At 40.2% G+C, this 27,380-nt stretch overlaps 1 protein-coding gene across 3 annotated transcripts in view; it reads right to left on the bottom strand.

The window, feature by feature from the left end:
- Window positions 1-27,380, bottom strand: part of ERBB4 (erb-b2 receptor tyrosine kinase 4) — a 574,171-nt gene that overhangs the window by 93,687 nt on the left and 453,104 nt on the right. For all 3 annotated transcript variants that reach the window (XM_050711632.1, XM_050711633.1, XM_050711631.1), the window contains 3 exons: window positions 22,393-22,525; window positions 19,637-19,759; window positions 18,088-18,186 (listed from right to left, as the gene is read on the bottom strand). In XM_050711632.1, coding sequence (XP_050567589.1) covers window positions 18,088-18,186; window positions 19,637-19,759; window positions 22,393-22,525 — 355 coding nt within the window. The remainder of the gene's footprint in view (window positions 1-18,087; window positions 18,187-19,636; window positions 19,760-22,392; window positions 22,526-27,380) is intronic.

The raw sequence follows: 27,380 nt of genomic DNA on the forward strand, positions 1-27,380 counted from the left end.
CCATCCTGTTACAGCCCCAGAACCAAAGATGTATGACACACTTGACTTTGTTTAAAGATCTCATTTTTCTTATTTCCCCCTTAGTTTCTTGAATTTATTTTTCCAACTGATGGTCAATGCATTAGGCACCAACTTTTTTTTGTGCAAGCAACCTATGCCACTCATATAAAGTTACATCCCCAGTTTGGCCTTCTCTGTTAAGATTTTTGATTAAGCTGTGTTGACATGCTTTACAGGATCAGAAATATTATGCTTAGTATTTTACAGGCTTAAGTGTTAACATTTAACTAGAAGCACTTAATGTTGCCTAAGGTATGCAGAGTCCTAAAGTGCCACAAACAAGTGGCACAGGAACTCCTTGCAAAAAAATGAACATCTTTTCGTCCAGGTAATGCTGCCATCACAAACAACTGGCATTGCAAAAAAAACGCAGGGGGAAAGCTTTTCTCCCTCATTCACGGAGCTGAGTCCTCCATTTCAAGACTACTTCATCATGGCAACAAAACAATGAAAAGTGAAATGAAACTGCAACTTTGTAAAGCTATTTTGGTTCTCTTTCTCAAAAAAAAAAAAAAAAAAAAAAAACACTATGTGACATCCTTCTGACAATTTAACAGCTATAATAGTGCCAAAGAAGGAAAGGAAAAAAGGATAAGAAAGTTGGCATCAGAAGAACACAGCATCTTCCCCAAGTCCTAAGTCTCTTTTTTCTTCCCTGTATTAAGGGGAAAAAAAGTCCTGGCAAGTAGGCTGAGTTTGTATTAAAGGAAATTGCTCATCATAGTACAAAGAATATTTGAAACCAAATTGCAGAGTATTTGCATAATAGTTCCCTTTCTTTCCGTCTTTTTTTTTTCTTAAAACCAAAAGATGAACGACACACTACTTGTAGGTTCGCCCCCCACCCGATAAGAAAGAGCAGATGGACTCCACTGGGGGAACATCTCCTTCGTTTTTCTTCCTAAACATATGTGAAGAAGTAAATCAATCAATAGCAGCTATGTGATTGGAAGACTGGAGGAAGAGCTCTGAGGAAAATTCCAATGAAACTGAGATAAGGAATCATCATTTAAGAACTTTTGCTCTAATTCAAATTAATGCAGTTCTGTCTTATTCAAGTAGCATGTGTGGGGTCTCCTTCAAGCAGTTTTAGCCTCTTCTGTGATCACCAGAAAGTGTCAGTGAAGGCCACCAGAATAAATGTGTTGACGGGTGCATTACCCATTTTCAGAGAGCAGAATGACTGCCTCTTTTTATTTATTTTAATTCATTTAATTTTTCCCCTGCAGATGCATAAGGGGATAGCACTTGTTGCCCTCTCCCTCTCAGAGTGAAGTTTCTCCAGAATTTCCAGTGGGAGCATTTTTCTTTATAATGAAGACTGATTAGAACAGAGACAATATATTATTTTTCCTCACCAAGGAACCAGATGGAAAGCTTTGAAGCATGTGCTCCATTAGTCTCCAGCTACTTGCCATTTATAAGTCTATCTGAATCCAAAGGAAAGACACTTCCGTACAATAATAAAAGTAAGCAGTGCCATTTGTCTCATTCTGGTGATACAGGAAAGCACATATCCTTTCCAATAGTTTTGGGCAACAGTTCCACAAAAAAATAAAAATATCATTAATAAAATATTATAGACTGCTCTGTGATAAATTAAGACACACAACAGAGCAGGGAAACCTTCTTTATAGATCTAAGTCACTAATGAGTATTAATTTAGCATGAATCCTGGCTTCACATAGTTATTCTCATTAGTAAAAGTATTGTTATTTTTATTGCACTAGCTTCTACAAGAGAACTAAATTCAGGGTTATGTCTATCTGGCACAGCATAAACACAAAGTGAAAGAGATTGTAATTGTTCTCCTAGAGTCTAATTAGACAAAACAGACAAACAACAATAGAAACATTATGACTTAGTAGCATTTTAAAAATCTGTTCAGCAAGTAGCGAGTAAGAGTCCCCCTTTTTCAGGACTAAAGACCCAGAACCACGATTTCCATGACACTTAGGCACCTTGCAGCGTGGTTCCCAATCACGTTTTGTAAAATAGTTATAAGGTAAGGCACCTAACTCACAGACTTGGCTGCCTGACATTGGCACCTCTGAAAACCAGCCTCTGGTTTCCCATATCTCTTGGTAGCCTTGTCTGCAGATCTTGTCTCTGTAACTGGAAGAATTACACAAATGATTTTGAAAACTGTACCTAATAACATAATTTAAAGGAGAGGAAACTGAGGTACTATCCGGTCACATAAGAAATCTAGAGCAGAACTGGAAATTGAGCCCCAGAACACTTTATCTTTCTTTATCTTTCTTTCCCCTTTGAAACCTGAAATACAAAAGGGGTGAGAGGAGAGAAATGATAAAAAATACTTTATGTTTCCTCCAGAAGCCAGAGTCTTTCTAACATCGCATCAGCATCTGAGAAATGGCAGGAGAGGGGACTGTTTTGAAAGGCTCCTATCAGACATCAGGCACTCTCCATCTATCTGCAGATGCACAAAATCTTATCACAAGAGGAACTCCCCAGCCAGACCAGATCTCTTCCTGGAGTTCGTTTACACGGCTGTCCCTTCTTAGGTATCAATTATCGCAGCAGCGCATGACAGTCAGACCCAGGACAGCTGTAAGCCAGCCAGCCTGGACACAGGTAGCACTTGGGGAGCTCAGCTTGCCCTTACCTCTGAGATGCATTTTACCTTCTGCAGTGAGCCCTGACCAGCGGAGACTAGGGTACTATAATATGCCAGGTAAGTTACTTACCACCAAGGCTATGTACGTATATTCTACTCACAGTATTAATGTATCTGAGGGGAAGGGGGATAAAGAAAGGCTTTGATGCAGAAGGCCTCAGGTAGTAGCTATGGTATTTTAAAGAAATCTCAGGTTATGTTGGTCATTCCTCTCCTCTGCCCCTTTTGAATGTGTTTATATTATTTCCGCCTGATACATTAAACTCAGCTCCTGTGATTTATATTCACAAGTCCATATTAAACAGTTACAGAAACGTTATTTTAATGCTCTACACTGATCCGTCTGTCACATGCATTCAGTAACACAGTGTAGCACCCAACAAGAAAGGTGAGCGTGTAGGCTTTGGGGAGCCATTGCCAGACCTATGGCTGATTTCTCTGTGAAGGTCTAAGGAGGACAATTGCTCATCAACAGAGGCCAGAAGCAGCCCTCTGAGCACATGTCATTAGAACAGCCAAAATACTCTTAGACAGGTAGAGCTTATTTAAGTCATGCGAGCCAGCCATCAACATAATAGTGCATAGTTACATCCAGGCTAAAAGCACCTGTCAACACAGGTGATGAAAGGAATTAGCTGCTCACGTCTCACAGGTCACTCAAGTCACCTTCATTCCTTAGATAGCTTTGAAAATCCCAGCTAAAATGGTTTCTTGATCTATCCACACAGTGCAGTCCTGTTTGAAGTGTCGTTTCTGAAAAGTAACTGAAAATCCAAATAAAGATTTTTATTTTGGCCTTCCATGAGAAGGAAGACCAATTCTTGAGACTGTGGGAAGGAGGTATTTCCACAGCGCATCAACACCTACAGGACATCTTACAAAATAGTATTTAACTTCCCCCTTTGCTTCTCTGAGGTGTCTTTGTTAACAATTGCAGCTCACAAGTAAATGTAAGTACTAGCCAGCACACCGCCTCCTGAAGAACATGCTTTGCCGCTGGCTTTGTTTCTCTGACCCCTGAATTTGTAAAGCAATGACTCAGCAAGGTGCCCTGGGCCACTAGTGGTAAAAATAATGCCATACTGATAGCCATGTTGAAGATTTATTCTCCACCCAGAGTGGTCCAGGACACAAACCTCCTCCAGTACTAACTTCTCTGTTAACCTCCTCCAGTACTCTGTTAGTACACCAGGAAGTAGCTCACTACATGGTCACACATTCCCAGCCAGACTGTTCCCAAGGTGCCAGAGATGGCATAAAGGCCATGTAGAGCTGACAGCAAGCCACCCCTTATGAAGCGCAAAACCTGGCTTGGAAGGCAGTATGATCATTTTAGTAAGTCAGAAGACCTTCCCTTTGCTGCTTGGGGAGGGTATGAATCCTGTAAACAGGCTGTCTCATTAAGAGAGCCTTGCACCTCTTGGTGGATCCCAGAACTTCCTAATGCAATGCTTGATGACCTTATTTTCTTGGTTGTCAAGGCTTCACCTAAAAACAGAATCCACAGGTGAAGCAATATTTGTTTCCTTATACCAGACTTAAATACCTGGCAGAGGAGAAAAGCTATTCTTTCTGGAGACTTGTTCTTTAACACGAACTTCCTGAGTGCCGATGGCCATGCAATCCAGAGCACTGGGAGGAGCTCGCTGACATCGAGTCCGTGTCCCCTTCCAGTGCTCCACACACACCATCCCTCTGGGCCAGTGCAGGAGAAACACGGTTCCCATTCCAAACAAGTATCAGGGGTGTGCTGCCCCAAGCTTAGCAAGCTGAGAGCAAATTCTACTGCTCCAGATGAACGCATGCACCCAATGGAGTTTGGTAATTCGGGCCAAAGTCTAAGAAATCTTTGGTTTTCTTCTAACTGTTCTTGCCTTAAAATGCCCCAAAAGAAAACAAGGCAAAAAAAAAAAAAGAGCAAACATCCCGTGGTTTTCCTCATCATTGCTGAGTACATAAAAGTACTTAAAAGCTTGCTTCTTACTGTGTTGTGCATTTTTCTGAAATCATAAACTGTGCTCTGGTAACAGGAGAGATACTATTGTGAATACATTGCTTTCTTCATTCGTTTTACAATGCTTCTAATGGCTAGAGCAAAAACCTGTCTGGAATGCATGTCTGACCTGCTTCGGGGCAGATCCAATTACAGCCCAACATATTTTCAATGCATTTTGTTTGTCTGCTAGGCCTTACAGATTTCTTAGGTTACAGCCAACTTAGCATATGCAGTCTGCACAAATATTTAAGCTGAGAGACAGCACAAGACATATGTTCAAAAACATATATGCCCATGTTTATCGTTTGACAATGATACCCGTTGTTTCATTTCCCCTACGCCATACGTAGCTTTCAATTCCTTTGCAGCACTGCTACACATCCAACCCCTGGGCTTCCATTTTTCACCAGTCAGGTAAATCCTCTCTGCAAAGCTCCTGTTGAAACACCTCGGCCAGTTCTGAAAATGAAATCAGAGATGCAGCAACAGGAACCAACAAAGGCTGTCAGAGCCCCACGGAGGGACAGTAGCAAGCAGAGGGAACACACTAACATCATTAACTGCCACAGCTATTTTTCCAGGAACTGCTCTACAGTCATTAGAAGCAGATGCATTTAACAAGGCACTTTAGGGCAAAAACTCTTATTTGGAACCTGACAACAGCTTATATAACCAACACTACTGCTCTGTGATACAGTCAACAGCACTTCAATGCTTTGAGGGCAGACTGAGCCCTGAGGTTACTAGGGCAGGACTGAGCTACATGCTTTAACTTGGATCATGTGAGTACAGTGGCGTGTCCTGTGCCCTGTGATGAAACAAGTTTCTGGCCTGAGAGATGGTGACAACGCATGGCCAGTACAACAAATTCTCTGAACTGCAGTGCACACTGGAGTACAAGTGTGTCGCACCACAAAATGGTGAGATTAACTTACTCCTTCAGAAAAGTCAAAAAATACAGCTGGCAGGTCTGCCATTACACCAAAAACTTCCAAGAGTAAAAATTAACAATGCAAAAAAAAAATCCACACTGCCATATACCATACACCAATGTGATGGAAACACAGCATCCAGCAAGAATTGCTCAGTTGGTTCTGACCAAGGTAGTGCTGCACCATGGGCAGGGGTGCAGCGCTCTGCAACGTGACAGGAAGGGTGCTCCTGCGTCCAGGAGCAGAGCTGGTTTCCAGCTGGGGCACTGCTGTAGGGGTGCACAGCCTTTTCTGGAGGTGGTATGTGCCTACGTGTGCCGTATTTCTCAGTGCACTCACACCCTCTGAGTCTCCTGTGACAGCACTCTCGCACAGCAGAGAGGGTACATAGTCTTACTGCCTCACCACCACAGAGGCTCAGCCTGCACTGTTGATGCCAAATGCATGTGATCACCCCGTGCAATTCAAACCCATGGCAGAGATACCCCACTTTCTTCCAGACACTGCCTTGGAAGTAGCACAATGCAGTGATAAGAAAGCTCTCCCTCCTGAAGGTGATGATCACAGACTGCTGGGTCAAACGTTCACCTCAGAAGAGCAGCAGGTCCCATTCTTGCAGTAACAGATACGTTCATGTATTTGTAGAAGCCAGTCTGGCTCACTACACATTTTTCAGAAGGTAATTAAATAAAAAGTATGGCGATCCCTGTCCTGCAAATACCGAGGGCACGGACAACCATGCTGATTCCAAGAGGGCTCAAGTGCTTAGAGTTACGCACGCGCTTAAATGTTTGATGGAGTAGGAGATAGATTTTGCAAAATCCACACACCATATGCTTCTGACTTCTCCCTGCTGCCTTTGTATCAATTAAGTCTCCCGATTCATCAGAGCCTGTGTTAAGACAGCTGAGGAGGAATCTCGAGCCTAAAGGAACAGACCTCTTTGTGCACAAGCTAAGTGAGGATTTTCCATCTAACATCTGGTCAGAGGACAACTCCCACCAGCCTTCCTGTGAGCCTCGCCTGTAAACATTTATTTTTGGCAATTAGAAAGTAAAATCTTGCCTGCTTTCAGTTCAGTTTCATGCATAGTTGGCCATGAGTTCAAGACCTCAGCAACCTCAACAAACCCTTAGTTAAAAATTTCCTTGGAAAGCAGTTTAGAGAAGTAACAGCAGATTTCAGACTGGCAATCCTCCCAGCAGATCACGTGCAAGTGGTTTAACAGCATGCACACCTCTCTGTACGGATACAGTTTCATTCTGACATGTTTTACTTAGTTTATGACACGCATCATTATTTGAGAATAGTCTGTCAAAAGTGTTTTGTTTCTTACTATTTTCATGCAATTACAAAAAAAATAGTTTTAAAAGAACACTCTAAAAAAGTAGTCATTTCAGCATTATTGGAACAGGAGGGTAAATCAACCTAAACACAGACCAGCTGAAAACCATTTCCAGCCTTACCTGCAGATTCCTTTCAGAAGAAGGGAGTTGCTCTGATTTTTGATGTGAGACAAGTGATGGCAAGGTCTCAATGATGAGTGATAGAGGGGGGGAAAATCAAGTTCTCTCCTTTTTGAAGAGTCTTAGGACACCGCTTTGAAATTTTCTAATATCACTGCAAAGTTAGACTTCACAATCATGCACTCAAAGCCCTTTCCTCCTTCAGGATCAATTTAAAGGGACAGCATCAGACTGAAACCTAATTTCATCAAGTGTACTATCAACAGTAAGAGTTGTTTTAATCAAAGATACATTTTACCCATAACCAAGGTAGTTCATTGATCACAATTGAGAATTCAAAACAGACTACTCATTTTCATGTTTCCCCCTCATCTATATTCAGTTGTGTAAGAGCATCACACTCAGGACTCAAGTACTGCAAAAGGAAGATTATATTTAAACAAAATAAAAGGTTTAAATGGACTGTTTGGCTCACCGTAACGATTTTTTTTTTTGACTATCCTGGCATCACTGAACCACAAACTCATCAAAAGCTGACACACACTTCCTGTCTTATTTCATGTCCACATGGAGACACATGTGGACTGCTACCCACTTTTTCTACATTAGCTCAACGAAATGTGCTTATGGCGACACAGTGTGCTGTACAACACTTTCTGGAGCTTTAGGACACACTGAGATCTTGCCAAGCCATCATGTAAACATCAACATTGGTAAACTTTGGTAGTCTACAGTTTCACTTGGATCTATGTTCTCATCTGAACGACAGCACTGTCAAGAATGCAATTGTCCTCTCAACTGAAAGAATAGAATTAGAGAAGGACCAGAAGCATCTCCTGGCTCTGCTTAAAATCAGACAGGATGCTACATTCAGATCCTCAAAAGTGACCTAATACTGAAAAATAGCTCCCATCCCTTACTCAGCTTCATGAATTCCCAATACTCCCCATCCTCCTCCCTGTTGTCCACAACTCAATCACAGAAGAAAAAATATTCAACATTCCAATTCAGATTTGACCACATTTTTTGTCTTTATAATATACATGGTTTGAATTTTGAAACTGCTGATGACCACAAAAGGGAAATCCACCAGGGTTCATTCAGAAAAGGTCAAAAACGGTATTTCAATCACTGTGGTATATTTCTAATGCATCTTCTAGCTGAGGAATTCACTGGAATTTCTGACTGAAAAGCTTCAGCAGAAACAGTTATGTTTAGTTCGAGCAATTTAATGTATTTTAAACCCTGGATTTATTTATTTATTTTTAATTTTGCCAAGAAAACATTTCACCAAAAAAAAAAACTCGCATTCTTGCCCCATTTCAAATGCCTTTTCTTTCCAAACATCCCCCAGACACTTTTGTTACTTAAGTAACTTACCCGACAAAGTTCCTTACATTTTCATCCAAACTAACAAAGGTTCATTTATAAACCAACTGTTTTGCCTGGTTTCAGGAAACATACAAAAAGCTAAATTCCGCTTTTATATCCACATATAAATCATCTCACCAGCCTCCAAAGGGCACTGCCTAGTTAAAAAAAGCATCCTCAACACCAGGAACATTTCCAAGTAGATTCAATCTGGTTACCCATCCGCTGACATTACCTCCACTCAGTACTGATGCCTGGGGAACTGTCCTTAGCAGGTGCCTGTTTAACATACCCCTCTTGCACTGTAGTCTCACGTTTCCTTCAGATAAAGTGCTGCATGACTGCACCTCAGCTGTTTCCTTGATACTGTTCTATATCACAGGATATACCTCCGCAAGTCAATCATCAAACACTTTTGAAGCTAGTATTGAACAAATTCAGCACAGCTGCCATTTGTTAACATAGCTGAAAAAATCACAATTATTTCCTCAAACATTTCAGATCATCTGGCTTGCAAAGCATTAAGAAAACGGTAAGCCCTGGTCCATGTGAACACTAATTGTGTTTCATACAATGCTGATTTATCTATGCATTTTAAAACTTCATATTCTATATAAAGCAGAATCCTTTACAAAACAATCATAATCACCTTGTAAGTAACTAAGAGGTAAGAATACCTGATTTCTCTTCTGTTCCCAATTCATGATTTGCCTTCTATCAAGTGTAATCTAACTTCTTTCAAATACCTGACTTGTTGGCAAGCACTGACTGATAACAAGAGGCATTTCAAAAGAACATTTCAGACATGTTCTCGGTGGGTAATTAGAGAGAACAGCTTTGTTTGAAAACAAACCTCATATCTGCTTTTCTAGGCAAACAATCCAAGCCAATTTAAAACCAGAATCTAATTAAAAAGAAAAGATAATAACCATTAAAGAACTTGCTCTGAGATTGCGAGCTCTATCTTGCAATTCACAGAGTCCCACCTATGAATGGTGGATAATAACAACAATAATCATTCCTCTGCCCATTATCTGTTTTGTCCATCTTGACTCAAAGCCTTTCAGGGCAGGGACAAGCTCACCATGGTTTCACAGCACAAAAGGTTTCAGATCTAAATAGGGCCAAGTGATGCAGTATGTTGCAATAAGCATCAACACCAAAGTTAATATAGAAAATACTGCTGTGTAAAATCTTTTTATTTTTGGAACTATAGTTCCAGTACTGGAGGACCAAGCATTTCAAGCCAGCAATTACTGCTCTGTGATCTCACAGCCACATTGCGACCTTAGCTCCACCTCTGTTTATCCTAGTTATTGCACTGAAGTCTGAAAGGTACTGGCTGAATATTACAAAGATCATCAACAACCCAGTCACGCACCAGATTTCCTCGTCTTATTTCTTACAATACAACTATGTAACAAGCAGCGACAGGGATAGTTGACTACCACCTGTAAATAATATGTAGAATATTAATATGAGCAGATGTTAATTATTCCATTTTTGTCAGTCCGTGACAGTTGCTGATGTATCTGAGGTGTTAGGACCAGCACTGAGACATGGAAAACAATTTAACAATTTATCTACAATGAAGAAATAAAGGAGGAATTCCAAACTTAATTTTCTTAGCAGATTTTAAGACAAAACTTACTTGATCAGTGATACATCAAGTTCAGTTCTTACAAGCCTGCGCTTCCCTACTGTTACACCTCTATTAAAAATGGACACAGCATGAGTATTTGTATGTATAAAACTGTCCTGTTTTCCTCCTGCCCCTCACTTCAACGCAAAACAAAAAAAAACTTGTTCTTCCTTAACTTAAAGTTGACTTGGCAGTATAAAACCAAGTATGACAAGTATAATGCATTGATCCTTCAGGGCCCTTAGCCCTCACTTAGGTTGTGCCTTGCTGCTGGTCTGTGAGTTGCAGCACGTGCTAGTGCTCACACAGCCTCATCAGCCAGTTTTCATGAGAAGTCTGATATGTAATAGCCTACCCATCTGGCACCAAAGTAAATCATAAACAAGTATACTTCAAAAATGATCAGCTGGCATATACATACAGTTTTACAGCCAGCTCCTTTGACTTAAATATCGAGACATTTCTTATTCAGTCTTTCCAACAAACCTCATTAGGCTCACAGTTAATCTTGAGCTAGAGATGGCTTGCTGAGGGTGTAGTACAGTTAAGTCTGTGGAAGCAGTACCTCCTTTTTATTGGCAGAGGTCCCATAAAAGCCAGGTTATATATGGGGGGGTTGTGTGTGTGTGTGTTTTTTTGTTTGTTTGTTTTAAATCAGCGTGGCAACTTTCTGACATATGCACTGCACTTTAGAAACTTGATGTGTGCTTGTCTTATATTGTTAATGTGAGCAGGAGGCACAAAGAAAAAAACGTAAAGCAATAGGAAGTTTCTTAAATACAAGTTTTCAGTTTCTTTTAGTCTTAGGTCAGCATTAATTGCCCAGTTTTTGGTACCGAAGTCTGCTTTAAAATGTGCTATGTGGATCAGCTTCTAATAATGTATCACATTATTCAATAATCTATCTTCCATTTTTACCAAGTTTTGTCATAGTTTTTTCTGCACTTGGCATTTGAAGATGTCTGAAAGGCCCTGCAAAGAACTCCCGTGGTCCCAGTCACTTTGCATATCTTTAAGGAAGGCTGTTTTGCACATGTGCAAGTATGTTTTTTTAAAGCTGATTTTTTTTTGGACACACCCACTTTGTTCAATTTTAAAATGCTTTTTAACAGAAGGCTCTCCTCTCATGATCTTCATAACACATGCAGCTACGCAAACAACTGCCTTTAATTTACACTCCAAGGAAAATGTACACTCGAAAACAAAAGCTACATGTTACTGGTGTACCTCTCACCTTTTAAAATACATCATTACAAAGTGTTTCCATCACACATGCCCTTTACAGACAATACTACTACTTGAATTTCATTATAATTTTTAATAGTTTCAATTAACATACATCTTTTCCAGCAAATAAACTAAACTAGCATTCCTTCCTTATTTTCTCCCTACTCCCACGTTTACCCAACCTTATGCAGGGTTTCCAAGTCATTGTGCAATGCAAACTTTAAATAAGTAGTTCAGTCACTGCCATCAACCAAAACCTTCCAAAGGTACTTCCTAATGCATTCAGGAATACCTTGTAACATCAGCCCCTCTCTAAAGCACGTGATTTTCCCTTCAACTTGGGGCAGCCTTCTCAGAAGGATGACTGCAGAGGCTAAGACCTGGCCCTGCTGAATTCACTGGCAAATTCACAACTCCATTGATTTCAACAGCGCTCACTTCCTCCCACCATCAGCAGGAGCAGGCAAACTCTCCCTCTCACTGCATTTTTCAGTTACGGTGTTACGCCAGCAGGATTGTTTCCAAACAGCCTGGCTTGTCTGGCTATGCTTATAAGCTCAGCTTGTCTGGATGTGCTTATACTTCATCTTTTCTCTGTACTGACACATGTTCTTGCATATGGAAAATTAACACACACCCCCGCAGACGCACACACATCTTACCCTCACATACTGTGGAAGGAAAAATTATCGGAGTAAGTAAATATTTAAAGAGAAAATTGTTACTTAAGATGGAAATTAAAGTTAACATGGCCTTGAAACAGTTAATCTTCAGATGACTAAAAGCAGTTAACCTTCAGTAGTGATCAGATTTCCAGCTTCTGTAGAGCCTGATCACTCTCAGGGCCTGTGCACGGTATGCAGAGTTCTCAAGGACAGCTTGATTTCTGGCATCTCTGGACAAGTTGGAAATTGTAATTGCAATCACAGTGAGCTTCTGTGCCTGAAACTGACAGGCAAGCAGGTCCACCTCCTAAGAGGCTACACTTCCAGTTTGCGTTAAGTGAGAGGAAGAGGGGAGACTGCACAAAAGGGAATCTACAATCAGATGAGCTAGGTCACCCCTTTGCCCCCCATTCCCAGCAACTTAAAGTGATGGAGAGAAAACTGTTAGAATTGCAGCTGAAGCACACTGCCAGGCAGGTGCAGCAACACCACTGTTCATTAGCTGCTATTTTTACAGAGACCCCTTATGCCAGTTGGAAAGAAGGATGTTTACATAAATGACAGCAGAAGAGGGTAAGGAAAAATGTCTCGCTACTGCCATAAAGAATTTCATTTGATCCTAAATCTGCCCTTTAAACTGAGGTTCAAGATTAACTCAGTGGTGTTTCCCAAGCAGCCCTGCAGTCAGTGGAATGACTGTGGAGTGCCTGCACGTACCACCCAACCACCATGACCTGTACTCACTTTTTTGGTCTTTCTGAAGCCCCTACAGGGACTGTTGAAGACCTGGGTCAAACACTTTGCTAGGCAGCAAGAGATGCATATAAGAAATTAAATGTAATTCAATGGATAGACAAGACTATTTCCACCATCACCCATATACTCAAAAGGCAGGATCATACAAGGGTCCCCAGTGTAAAGGCAGTGGTATTGACAGAGAAACTTCACATCCCAGCATGTCTGGGGGAGCCCTAATAATTCTGTGAAAGCTGCCAAGGGCCAGGGAAGGGACCCAGGAGATTCAGTTTAGAAGCCTGCTGTGTCTGATGGCCACAGCAGAAACCAAGAGAAGTCTTCTCTTGCCTTCCCCACCTGACAAGCTGCTGTACTTTCTACATGGCCTCCAGACATGCCTGATGAAACAAAGTCAGAAGCCAGACCTACCCAGATCTTACCTGGTTTCCAGCTGAACCTTTTTGGCTGGTCAGCTATGTGACCTGTTCTCTTGAAGCCTCTGAGCCATACGTAAGTTTGGTATGTCTTTAGTTGTCTTAATTTTAAGAGGGGCTCACAATTTAGGAGAAGCTATTTTACCTTTGTGCAGTATGTGAAGACTGACCGCTTTGTTCATTTAGTTAATTAGGCCATACATACAAACACGATGAAATAAAAGATGTGGGTATCAGCCCCCTATATGCAGCTTTGATTTGTTTGCTGCACGCCTGGTAGAGGTCATTGTCACTTACTACCTTTATACTTTGCTTGACAAATGCTCTCCTGCTCAATGAACACTGCTACTAAGGACAGCAGGGAACTACACTAAGTCCAGGTGAAGTCAAGAAGCCCCCTGGATCTTAATTATAAAACCATAAAAGAAACCAACTGCCTTTGAAGCTCTCTACCAGGAAACAAATGAGAATGGGAAATTTATTTCCAACCATAAATCCCAAACCCTTCAGTTTAATTTTTCCCAAGTTAACTTTCTCACCTAGCTAAGCAGCACTGCCTGCTATTATTAGCTTCTGGCCCAGTATCAGCTGACCACCATTAGTCAAACTGTCTTCATCTCAATGAGCTCAGGGACTCCCAAGGAACTCTGTGTATGCAGACTTGTGCTTGCAGCCTCTAATTATTTTCTAACAGATAATGGAGCATTTAAGTTCAGAGAGAATAGATTAAACTTGTAAGTGGATCAAAACCCTGGACAGAATCAGAGCTCACAAGATTACTTCCTGGAAACACCAAGCTTAGAGGGCTACAAAAGAAAGGCCTTCATCAATTGTCTGTTTCCCCAAGACATGTTAGTTTTAGGATATTTTTTAGCCTCAAAGATGGTTTGCTACGCTTTCCAATTGACACATGTCTCTGGAACGTATTACATGATTAGCTGAGCATTTGGTTTGATGTTAAACCATCTGATCAGGCCAATGGCTACTTGACTTACCAGATAATCGTAACAGTCAAATAATTTGAGGTTAAGGAGGAGAAACCGTTTTCACAAGTGAAATTACAACTCCCTGTTCAACCATCAAGTAGCCTCTTAGCTGATTATTTGACTTTTCTCAGAGTAAGCATCTTCTTGCACCTCCCCAGCACCCAGGACCTTGCATCTTTCCTTACAGCTGCTGGCCTCAGGGTGAGAAGCAGGATATCCTTCCCTCCCAGATACCCCTGCATCCATCCACTCGCGAATCTCCTCCCAAACATGCTTGCAGGCAGGACAGTAGCAAGAATGGCTGCACTCTGATTTCCAACTCCTGGGCCCTTCTGGGGACCATGAAGTGTGATTAGCTAGGCATCGAGGAGAAACAACGCCCCACAAATAAAGCACCCAACCATTTCAACACCTGAATGAAATGCTTTATACTGTGAAATTATTCCAGACCTAAATGATCACATATTTGAACAACTTCAGAAGGAACTGGAAAGAAATGCAAGCCTAAATTTTACAGAACAGTGGCAACAACAATGGTGAGGTTAAAAAAAAAAACACAACTAAAAAAAAATTTTCTTAGTTCACATGTACATTCTGTTTCTTCCCTGGAGAAGGCAATATGGGCTACATAGTAGACTTCGGACTGCTTTGTTTTAACAGACTACTACAGTAAAAAAAAAACTATATAAGAGGGCAAGGAGCTGAGTAAAAGCAAGACATAGTTGGGGTTTTGCGGAGAATGCATGGAAAACAGACTCTGCTGCAATTCTGTGAAGAAAAATTCCAAATAGGGGATGTACTTTTTGATGACGGCCCATTCATCATTCCCCTGATGGGAGGGTGGGAGGTGTTTGGCCATAGCAGGTGCTAACATCATGCATTGTATCATTATAGTCATTACAGATCCATTAGTGGGTGTTCAAGGTGCTGAAATGACAGCCCAGTAGCCAAATTGTTGTTCTTTACTCTTTTAGCATAACATTTAGCAGAATTTCAGCAGCTCCCAGAGCACTTTAAGCACTTAAATTCCTCCAACATTACAAGTTTAAACCAGAGCCTATGCACCATGCCACTAACTTCTCTCCCAGCTATTTCCGCAGGTGGTGCAGAGTAAGTGTCCCAAGTACCTTCTGTTTACACAAACTGGTGTGTACAAGAGGCTTTACATTTTCCAGAGCCTCTCTGAAAGGAATACCAAGTTCTAGTTGCAAGTACAAGGACATATACAACTGTGTAGAGTTGCCAACGAAACCTCATCTGTATTTGACAAGTTCAAAAAAAATGAAAGCCAACTGAGTGAGACTCACGACACCTTCCCAATGACCTCCCCTTTCCATTAATAACTGTGTCAGACATTTCTTTACGTCAACACCCACCGTGCTCCTAAGCACTGTTAGCCACCTATATACCTTTAAAAAGAATCTGATAAGACTGCTTTTGACCAGCAAAGACCATTCATAACACTCATCTTACTGGAAGCACAACCGATGGATTTTGTTCTCATATGTACTTATGAATGTTCCTAATAAAACAATGCCAATGAACAGTTTCAAGTTTTATCAAGCATACTTATACCGACCAAAGCCTCGTAGAAACAATGCATAAAACAGTTTCCTGCTATACCTTACTCTTCAATGAAAGATAGACACCTCCTCATAGTATCTCAATTTAAAACTGCTCTTTCTGGGACAGAAAGGAGTGGTCACATTGAAAGCAACTATCCCAGGGCCCTTCTTTTACATAAACATTATCTCTTAAAATGCTGGTTGTTTCAAGAAATATATGGCTGGGTTAGGAGGTGAGGAAGGCAGAAACTTCTGTAAGATTGCATGAAAAATTATTTCCAAAGAGTAAAATTAAATCTGCCCTCTCATCAGTTCTGTACAGCAAAGGATGTTACAGACCACTGCACATATATCAAATGCAGCACTGATACAAAACATCTTATTCCTTCTTATTGTCACTTACACCAACTGATGATGAAGTCCAATTCTCTTTTATTATTATCAAAATAACCTTTAGGTTGTTATTAACCTTTAGGACTCACAATGAACTTCACTATTCCCCCAACTTGTTACAACTGGACCAGAGGCTTATGAGAGAATGTTAATTTAAAGAGAAACCTCTCCTAGCATAGCTGTATGTTACACAGTTAAAATCCCCACAGTGTCCAAAAAACATCATTTCTGGGCTGTTCATCAGATGCATGAACTGGAGGGAAAAGAGGTCCAGTGAATTAAGTCAGCTGATCAAGCTGAGCTGTGAAACCTCATACTAGCAACTATGCCTTTTAACAATGACCTTACTTTTTCTCTGTACAGTGCATCAACAATAACATCAAGTAAGGAGCCATTGTTACTAACTTCTCGATCAGAAAATCAGATCCTCCTCTGGTAGATACAGCAGTTCCAGTGACTTCCATACAGTGACATCAATTCCCTCTGCATCAGTGTCCACTGCCATCAGAGTACATCACAGCTCACAGTCAGTGGTCTTCTACTCCCTGCATTTTCACTTCAACAGACTGCTGAATACCAGATCTCTTTCTAGAGCTCTGCCACTAACACTGCTCTTCACCATTATTTTGTCCATTAAGTAAATATAATCCTCTTCATCCCTTTAGTGCAACTCATCTCATCCAAACAGAGCCATTTTTTAATTTGTGCACAATAATTATTCAGTGTTATCAACATAAATGTGTAGAGCTCTGTAAAATGCAGAGGAAGCACCTTGATCTGTACAGCGTGAGGTCAACTACCTGAGAACTCACGTATGATCATTTACCTGAAACAGCTAAAGCCATAACTGTATGTTCCTATTAATTTCTAGATGTAGGAGTAGATTATATAATGGGAGTACAGTCTCCTTGTGGTTTATAGTCTCATTAATGCTAATCAGATTAAGCCTATACACTTGAACAGATCTTTAAGATTTGAAAGTCCTATGTAATTTTCAAGTTCATGAGAGCAATTTACAAAAAAGTACAAATTTCTATGATTTGTTCAGAAACTGAAACTGAATAGCACACAAACTTTCAGCGTCAATGAGGCTTGGTTTTGACACAGAACTCAGGACTCAACATAAAATATCCATGAAAATGATCTCGACCTCTTGTTAAAAAGTATTTTAGAGTAGTAAGGCAAAAGGGGTGTTGACATCCAGCATACTTTGTTGTTTTTTTTTCCTCCCTGTTATGCTTTATTTCTGCTGACAGCTCCCAGACTCTCAGTGCTTAGTTCCCAGGGAAACGGAAGCAGAAAACAGTTAAGTTTCTGTCCCTGCACCAGTGGAGACCCACACACAGCAAGATTTTCCCCCGCAACTGCTCTCATCTCTAAACTGCCACAGAAGTGGAAAATATCTGGCACGTGAGACATAGTTGTTTCAGCTTTCCACTGATGGGATGACCACCTGTAAGAAAACTCCCAACGACCTACAGTCCATGACTTGCACACTGAAAAACCCAGCCCTCCATCATGTTGGCACTGAGGTTACCCTGATAGTCCACATACCTGCGGTTCTGGAACACGATTATCTACATGCAGTAAACTGAACAGGGCACCCCACTGCCTTATACTGATTTGTCTAGTTCTTCAACTTCAGAGAGACAGCACTGACCAGATGAGGTGTAACCTTGTTTTCCTGTTAACACTGTTGACACAGAAAATGCTATGGATATGCATTAACACAGCTCATCAAGGACTAACAGAAGAAAGGAAATTGACGACACGAAAAATCCCGGCAACTGGTTTTCTAGGGACACTGTGTTGTAGCACTCATTAAACATCAGCACAATATTGGTACTGTGTACAAATCTCCTTGTAATATTTAAATGTAAGGAAAAAGAACTGACAGGAATTCTTCTTTACAACCTCTGTGGACTGAAGAAAGATCCCCCCAAGACTCAAAGTAGCTGATCATCTCCTACTTACATCCATAAACTCCACATTGGCTTTGGGACCAGTGGTCTCGTTAAGGATCTTAATGGCCACAGGAATCTTTACGGTTTCTCCCTCCGGGACCCAAATACCCTAGAAAGACAAGGAAAAGGGACAGAAGACTAATAAGACAACAATCATAAAAATTTCACTAAGTTGCACTTCTTTTTGATGTATTTTGTCACATTATGCATCATTATGCAGTTCAGTTGCAAACATCAGAACTGAGAATACACAAAGCAAGCTATAAAAGAAAAAAGGAAAAAAAATCTCACAAAACTATTTCTTACACAAAAACTCAACCCTTATGTAAAGTGGAATGTTTTATGCCAGTGAATGCCCTTCTTAGGCCCCCTTAATTTTCTTGCTCACAACCAGCTTTATAGGGAGCAACATATGCACGTGAAAGAGTTTTCCACTGCCTATTGCTTCCCATAAAATTGGGCAAGAATCTAGATTTTCTGTTCTGGAGTTTGATGTTAATCCCACTGATACTATTGCAAACTCTCACTAGTGAGTATCACCAGCAATTAGGTCATGCCATCACGCAGAAGTAGGACACCTTGAGAACAATATATTTGGATTGAAATAGTTAAATGTTATTTCTCTAAGTAAGTGTTATATAAGAATTAAAAGCTAAGATGGCTAAGAAGTAAACCTTATAGTTACAATTCAGCCTGTTTCTTGGGCTACTTTACCATCGCTCTTATCTAACCTATTCTATGTTCCTGGCAATCTTGTGTTACCTGTCTCTATCATTTATTTTCAAATTTATTATTTGAAAAGTATTGTGGTGATGTTGTTGTAGTCATCTGATCTGTACTTCTTCCATTTCCTCCCCCAGTTTGGAGACAGACACTGTATCTATGCTCCTTCACTGCCCTGAACTATCACCTTGATTTGAGAGGTCTGAGTTCCTCCCAGAGGGTTTAGTGATTGGTTTGACTTGCTCCTTAAGCCCTACTTCGTGTCTTCAAAAATTGAACAGGACCAACAGATCTAAAAAAAGTAAATAAATAAAGTCTTTAAAGTATTTTTCCCTTTGGGTTCTGTTCTTTTATCCAGATTGTTCTAGAGTGCATTAACATAACTGGTATTTCCTATGAAACTGAAAGAAACAGAAGGTACTAAAATTTAGCCAATGATAATACCGTATAACATCATATAACAGCTATTACAAAACCTATGTGACATTTGTGAAATGACAGACAAAGTTTATCTAACTTGCTAAAACTGTACTGTAAAGCCATCGCGTAAGAACAGAACAGCCAACATCAATACTGCATTTAGAATCAGTAGCAAGACGTTCCAGCTTGTGTGGTCCTTTTGCATTCAAGGATGCTCATGGCTGACACTCCTTTTCTCACCAAGATGTCTGTGAGTCTGCCTAACACTGAAGTCTTAAGTCCACTGTTCTATCAGTCTCCCAAATATATAGGGCTCATGAATCCACCTGCAGTAGAAGACGCCTTGCTGCAATGCAGAACTTGACTGTTCCCAAGTTAAATGAGGCCAGTCACTGCTGTGCAGATGGGACTCTTACCTTGTATACAGTTCCAAAGGCTCCAGAGCCAAGAACCTTGACTCGTTTCAGCTCAGTTTCCTTCAGGATACGAAGCTGTGCTTGGTTGGGTGCTGTGCCACTCGGAGTTAAGGGTTCCACAAGCTATGAAAGAAAGTCCTACAGTGTTAAGTATCTGAAAGCGTGAAAACCCATCAGAAGTTTATACTGAAAGCAATCAACCCAGTTTAACACTGGAATAAGACAGTGAGGACTACTGATCTGCCAACTTCTGCAGGAGTCTCTCACCTTTAAAAGTAAATCAATCAAATGCTAAGAAACTGAGTGACATGATAAAGAAAGTCCTCACTCATCATGTGATAATTTCCACCAGGAATTGCATGATGGAATTATGAACCGGAAATTGAATTGGTGTCACAGTAATGCACCCAAGGACTTTTACTAATGGAGGCAGTATAAATATTTTCCACATGACAGAAATACAGCATTTATTATCAGCACACCATATTCTATTTTTGCCTATTTTAGTGCCTTTTAAGTTGGCCATATTTCTTTTAAATAACTCTGACTTAATGGATCATCACATTCTTACTCTGTTCTGGGGAAGGGACTACTCTTCTGAACTTCTGCTATACTGTATAAGAGGACAACTTTAAGGAGAAAGCAACTTAAAGCAGATAAGTAATTGTAACAACCACTAATTTACTGGGGGAAAAAAAAGGCACAGTTAAGCAATTTGCCCAAGATGACAATCATGTCCAAAGAAATCTTTATAAATGAACCACAATGGCACATTCAGTTAAAAATGCTCTCAGAAGTCAACATGGTACCATGTTTGCCAGAAAAAAAACTATGGTTCTTTAAAAATAAATTAAAAATAAATGAAAAGGACAACATCCTAAACAATGAAAAATAGCCTGTTCCTTTACAGGATGAGAATAATAATTCAGGGCTACTCCTACTCAAATTGGTTTCACACCGCTGCAGTATTTCAAAGTTGTCTGTTTACAAGGCTAAATGCTCTGTGCTCTGCAGTTTCCCAACTACTGCTATGGCTCTTTGAGCATCATGGACTACTTCATCAGTTGACCAGATTACTCTGGCTCAGGTAGGAAGATTGTTAACTGGAAATTACTGGAGTATAGAAACATAACAAAACCAAACAGAAACGAGACAGGTTATCATAGAAATAATTAGTGAGATGCATTTTTTTTTAAATAAAATAATTCTTTCGTCCTTCCAGTTTACACACCCAGTGCTAATGCAACAAAGGAAAGAGGGCTCACTATAAAAGAGAACCAGGCAGACTGGAGGAATGCTTCTGTATTTTCAGTTTGTGAAGGGTGAAAACAACTTCTGTGCTAGTGCTACAAGCCACCAACACAAGTATGGCAGGGAGAAGTAGTATTGTAGGGCCTAAAAGAATTCCTTGTAGAGTACTACTGAGAATGACTGATAGAAAGATAGGCCTGTCATAGCCTGCAGCTAGAAAGAGACTCTAGCTGAAGCTGTGTGTGTTTATTTCAGGATACTCATGATTTAATTTTCTATTTCTAAGCCAAGACAACAGCCTCCCCACAAATTCAGTAGAAGACTGTAGTCCCTCAGTAAACACTGTCAGCCACAGCTTTTATCTGATCAGAGAGCAAGAACTGGACTTCAAAGCCAGTACCTCACTTATGCAACAGTCTACTTGCTTTTGCTTAAATAGGGGCTGATATGATGTCAACATTTACCTATCTAAAAGCACTTAGTTAAGCTTTCCATAAACCTGAACAGTATTTAACAAACAACACAAATTCCAGGCATAAAGGTATTTAGGAAAACAGATTAGGGATGCATAAATCATTTGCTCCAAGGCACTACAGTGGAATTAAGTGGGAGCAGGACCCTTAAAATAACAGAACAGCACTGTTAACAAAGCCCTATTCAAGTATTGGTAGTTAATAGTATTTCCAAGCTTTATCATCTCGCAGGCAGGAACCCTTATTTAATATCATCAAAGTGTCTCAAAGTATAGGACTGTGTACATGGTAGTAACCACTTCTGCTGTAACTGACAAAGACTAAATATTATGTTTAAGAATATTTCCTAGATTGCCTCCTCCACTACCTGCAAACTGAAGAGCAGAACAGAATGGACATAGCTTTCTGTCCTGTAGAACTGTTACATGCTTTTGGCAGCAGAACTGTGAATCTTATTTGGTTATGTTCTGGAAAGTATCTTGGCTTATTAAAGCACATTATTACTACTGAACAGAACTAGAGGCTTTGACAAAATTTGGACCACAAAGGCAGTACAAGTACTGGAGAGCAAAGAGTGAGTGACAATATCGGCATCTAAGCATTCCTGATGAACTTAAGTTTTTACCAGACATCATTAAAGTAACCTACTTCAATCAAAGTTGACTTCAGAATGCACTGGATGAAGTCTTGACATTTTAAAGCATGAGAGCTACTGAATGTATTGATGAACTGGGACAGAATTTCAACAGAGAGTAGGATAAGAGCTTAAAAATCTGGTGGAACATGGCTATGTGATCATATGGATCTTTTTTAGATATGAAAAGCCACAAATCCATGTATGTACGGAAAATTAGCACATTGAAATAGCATCATTCACTTCATCAGTTTAGTCCTGCAGGAGTTAGCAAAAGATTTCTACGGACCTTTACAGTAACTGGATTAGAGACCTGAACATCCTTAGTACCGAAGCAGAACAGTTCTGCACACCTTCCCAAATTTGCAGGTATTTTGTGAGAAGGAACACACGCTCACCTCAGTCTCCAGGAACCTTCGCAACGCTCTCTTCTTTTTAATGCTCTTGCGCCGAACATACACAGCAAATGTCAGGCCCACAATGACGATGATGAAAAGGCCACCAATAACTCCAGCAGCAATCAGAGGGGTTCTAGCAATCAGAATCAGAGACTTTATTGTTAGCTAGGTGACAGACCAAAGAATAGCTAGGTACATAAAATATAATCACTTGGAAAACAACTTACGTTGTAACTGTCTTACGACAGTTACTTAGTCAGTCCAAATAGCAAGTCAGGGGAAACGCATTAACATGCGTTACAACTTTTCTTGGTTTTTTAATTTATATACCAGGTTCACTTTTTTTCAAACTGCCATGCACATGTGAAGAGTTGTGTGGACAAGGAGACACAACATGCACTTCGATGGCAAACGCAAATCTGCAATGGCAAAATGAGGATGCAAGCATCTACAGTTCTCCTGCAAGAGGTTTACCCATACTTACTTTTGGGTCCAACTAGATTAACTCATGGGTTTGTGCATTTAGAAAACCAACAACCAACTAACAAAAATTGCCTAACCTACAAACATGATGTGCCTTCCTGAATCTAGGGAAGTGAGGAGCATCATACGCAGACACTTTGCTCAAGTGGAAGATATTTACACTTGAAAAAAGTAATTCATTACTAGTACCACACACCCTCGGTTCACTACCATTGCATAGGACTATTTTGGTGATGGTTGCACCCATCTGGTTCTGCTAATAGCAAAGCCAAATCCCATATCAGAAGACAGCTGTGTGGAGCCAAAAAACTCCTGTGTGTAACAACAAGCTAGGGTCAGTATTTCCACAAAAAAGTAGTCATCCCCCCATAACTCCTGCAACACCTTTCATCTCTCCAGGATCTTGAGCAGCATCAGCTGCAACTACTAGCTTGTTTTTCCCACAGATGTAAGATATAATAGGCTGGCATGGTGGTAGATACTCTACAAGCACGAAATAAAAACTGTCTCAGAGATTCACTCTGACTCAGTCGTGCACATTTGGAAATCCCCCCCACAATCAGTGGAGAGGAACAGGTTCCTGACAAAGAAAAAGTGAAAGCAGCATGTGCTCTCAGTTTTGTTTGTCTTCCCTGCCTCTATAGGGTGTGCAGGAGCCTCCAAACCAACACCTTAAATTAGGCATTTTCACAGAATGCCTGCAACTTACTAACGTAAACACTTAATGTTTAACATCCCAACAAGGATGGCTGGACAGCAGCTGAAAAGATGGCTAAAAAGGAGACAGTATGACAACGGCAGAACATAAATGATGCAGAAATCACTGCCTTTTAACCACAGGAAATAGGTTAACAATTGTCAAGACTGTAGAAGTATCACTGCTGTGGTTTAACAGCCTCCCCCTGTTAAGCCTGGATGATGATGAAAGATACATTATGGACTATTAATAAAAAAAAAAAAAAAAGGTAGCATACAGGTATTGAAAATTTGAAGGAGTCACTGACAGAAATAGTAAATTGATTTATCTGACCCTTATTGTTCTTTTATGTCCTATCACACAGCTGAGCAGTGGGACGCAAGGCCATCTTACCTGGTTTGCTCTATTAAGGTGTATTACCACTGCTGACCATTCTGAAGCCCACCTCTGAACTGTCCTAACTGCCCATCATTGCTGCACTTTGCTTCAGAGAGATCTCAAAGCACTCAACCTGGATTCCTTTCAGATGCCAACCAGAAACGTATTTCTGGAGTGTATTTAACATGCTCCAACTCCTAACTGCCCTTAAGCCCATGGGATCAGACTAGAACTTACGCAAAGAAACATTCCCTGAAGCAAATGTAGGCTAGAGATTTGGTCCATCACCTGCTTGGTAGTCCAGATCCAATCCTGTTGTGGCACTCACTTCACGTTAACGCAGAAAAAGCCTTATACTGGCACACCTAGCTATTACAACACTGTTTGAAGCACCATTACCACGTTTTCTCAGGTAAAATGCATTAGCAACATGGAATGCTTTAAGGCCTATTATAGTTCAGAGACTACTATGGAAACCGTAATGCCTGCAAATACGGAAGCTGAATGTTGTTTAGGTATAAAACAGATCATGATGTTTGGGAAGTACAAATCCAGTACCGCTAGACGCTGCTTCTTCACCTAGTCTGTCCTTAAGACACATCTTCCTTTTTAGCCTCATCGATTACTCTGCCAGTAGAGTGCAGAACACAGGTTAAAGGTCTTGACATATCCACCCAAAACAACACACCTCTCTTCATTTTGCATCTGCTTTCCATGATACTGATGCAAGAAACTTGTTAATATGAACAAGACAGGCCACCAAAAGACTTCTATGAAGCTATTACTAACGCTCTTGAGCAGGATTCTTTTCAAACAACGTATGAACAATCATAGATTTTTTTTAACACTACCAAACCAGAGTGACAAAACAAGGAGACCTCTTGACTTTGAAGTGCATTAATAGTAACCATCGTAACAGCTGCCAAAATAGTTTTATGATACTATATACACCAAAAATGGTCTAAACCAATAATTAAATGAAAGACCATAAATAAACAGTTCCCAAGAGAACATAATGCCTAGTCAAGAAAATAAAAGGAAGTTATACATTCCTTGCATCCCTTTTATTGTTATAAAGTACAAAAGTTCAATATGAATCTTTCATAATCCATCGTGTCAACTGTTGCTGACTTAAGAAGGAAATCATTATTTTTAATGGTGAATTGAAAAAAAGCTAGTGCTTGTTTTTTTAAAAAAACTTCAAACAAACAAACCTTTAGTCACTAACACGAAATATGCTCTAATTATTGTATCTGAATTTTCAGGAGCTACCATCTAAACACACTATTAAGCTTAAAAAGGCAGCAAAACGGGAATGAAACAGCATATGAGGAAAGATGGTTTTCAATGCTGGAAGAACTAAAAAAAGTTCTATTTTTAACTCAAACAATGACCAACTGCCTTCACCCCTAGGTCCACCATCCTTGCATAAAAATCATGACACATACAAACGTCACACAGCTAGAGGGATGCAATCGTACACCATGCAACTTCTCCTCGCCCTACCAACACTGAGCTAAGCCCCAAAGTCAACAGCCATGAATTTTATTTGATACACTAGCAAATGTCAAGTCACTGGACTGAAGCTTTCTGGTATCATCAATGCGCTTCAGTACCACATCTCACTGGTGTTTCCAACCACACACAGATTATTTTCTAAGCACTTAAGCTTTTCAGTTGTCACTTTCCCCATTTGGGTTATTTTTACTTATGTTAATTAGGCTGAGTTTGCTTTTTATATTTTCTGCTAACATTTTCTACTCTTGTATAATTTCTCCAGTGTTTTTGTGTGTGCAGTATCTCACATTTAATACCCTGCTGAATTTCATTAACATGCTGTTTACTTCTCTTTTAGATAATTTTTAAAGTTGTTTAACATGGATCCTTGCAAGGTGTTACTGACCAGTGAGACAACTGAAGAAACAAAACCTTTCTTCTTTTTTTTTTTTAATCCAATCTTTTTTTTTGCGCATGTATCTAACCATCAGTTCAGCTTCACAAACAAGCTGGACACGCACAAAGCTCCTTATCTCTAGTGGCATTAAGGATTTAATCCATTTACATTACTATTACTGCCCCACAACCATCTCTGTGAATCCAAGCGGCTACGTTAGACCAATGCTAACTGCTTTCCACTTAAAATTACTTCCATGAAAATTAACAGGAGCAACGTTAATGTTGTGACAAAAGCACCACCCTCAAAAAAGACATTTTTTTAAAGTCACCTTTAAAAGCAGAGAGGCCACATTTCTCTGTTAGGACTCAGAAAATCTAAAATCAAGTAAATAGAGTAGCTGTATGTTGGGTCCTGCCCATTCAGCATGGATATGGACAGCCAGAGGTCGAATCTAGCTCATGTTTCTTTCAGCTTCACTATGGACCCAGCAACAGAAACTGCTGATACAATGGCCATTTTCCTTTACACAAGGAAAATCTACCCCAGAGGGTGTAAAAAAAAAAAAAAAAAACCCTCCCTGCTAGGTGTTTCTAGACTTTTATGCTCATCAAAATAGACTTATAATTTCAAGAAGTAGGGCCATGAATTGTAATTCAACCCCACACGATTTGCTGTCCCTCACCCCTCCACCAGCTGAGGACAGAATACCCAATCAATGACTGGAAAAGAAAGCAGCAGGGGAGGTGGTGAGAGGGGAAAAAATTCACTACATGTGAAAAACTCAGCCTTCTAAACTGGAAGCCGCATCTATCTGTGGCTGAAATTTGAAAGTAAGATTATAATATTCCCTTAGGAGAAATAAATAATATATTTTTCTTTTTAAATGTACACAGTGTTTTCATATTTAGAAGCATGTAATATCAACTCCTGCGCACCAAATTTGAGACAAGAAGTTCAAAGTTACCATTCCAAGATGGACAAGGATGCCCAACAGGGGAGCTTGTATCATTCCACTCCAAAACATCAAGACATCTGCAATTCCCAAAGTGCGGAGAGTCAGGTATTAAAGCCTAATTACTGATTTCGATGAGTACATGGTCTCATACTCTAGACTGGAGAACACAGCAGCAGGGGGAAAGGAAATAGTATTGTGGTCCACAGAATAAAGCTGAGAAAGAACACCTGTTTTTGTACCTTTGGCATTAACCCATGTAATACAATATGTAAATGAACTGAGCTTTGAAGCCAAGCTGTTAGAGAGCTTTCAGTTCCCACCTCAACCTTCCCAGCCTTCGCCACTTGAAGATTTTTTATCTATACATCCAGACAGAAATCATTCTAACTTTGAATATTTGTGAAGTGTTTGCTGCTTGGAAATTTTCTTTTTCAAGGTAATCTTTTTTCCTGATGGACAATTCACACATTCTGCATTCCTCTCCCCTTCCCTCAGAAGGGAATTCAGGCAACTTTCAAGCTGCACTTTCAGCGATTTAACAGATTCTGCTAATCCTGGAACAATAATCTTTGTATTTA

Source organism: Cygnus atratus, chromosome 6, assembly GCF_013377495.2.
Source record: "Cygnus atratus isolate AKBS03 ecotype Queensland, Australia chromosome 6, CAtr_DNAZoo_HiC_assembly, whole genome shotgun sequence".
NCBI classification, from domain to species: Eukaryota; Metazoa; Chordata; class Aves; order Anseriformes; family Anatidae; genus Cygnus; species Cygnus atratus.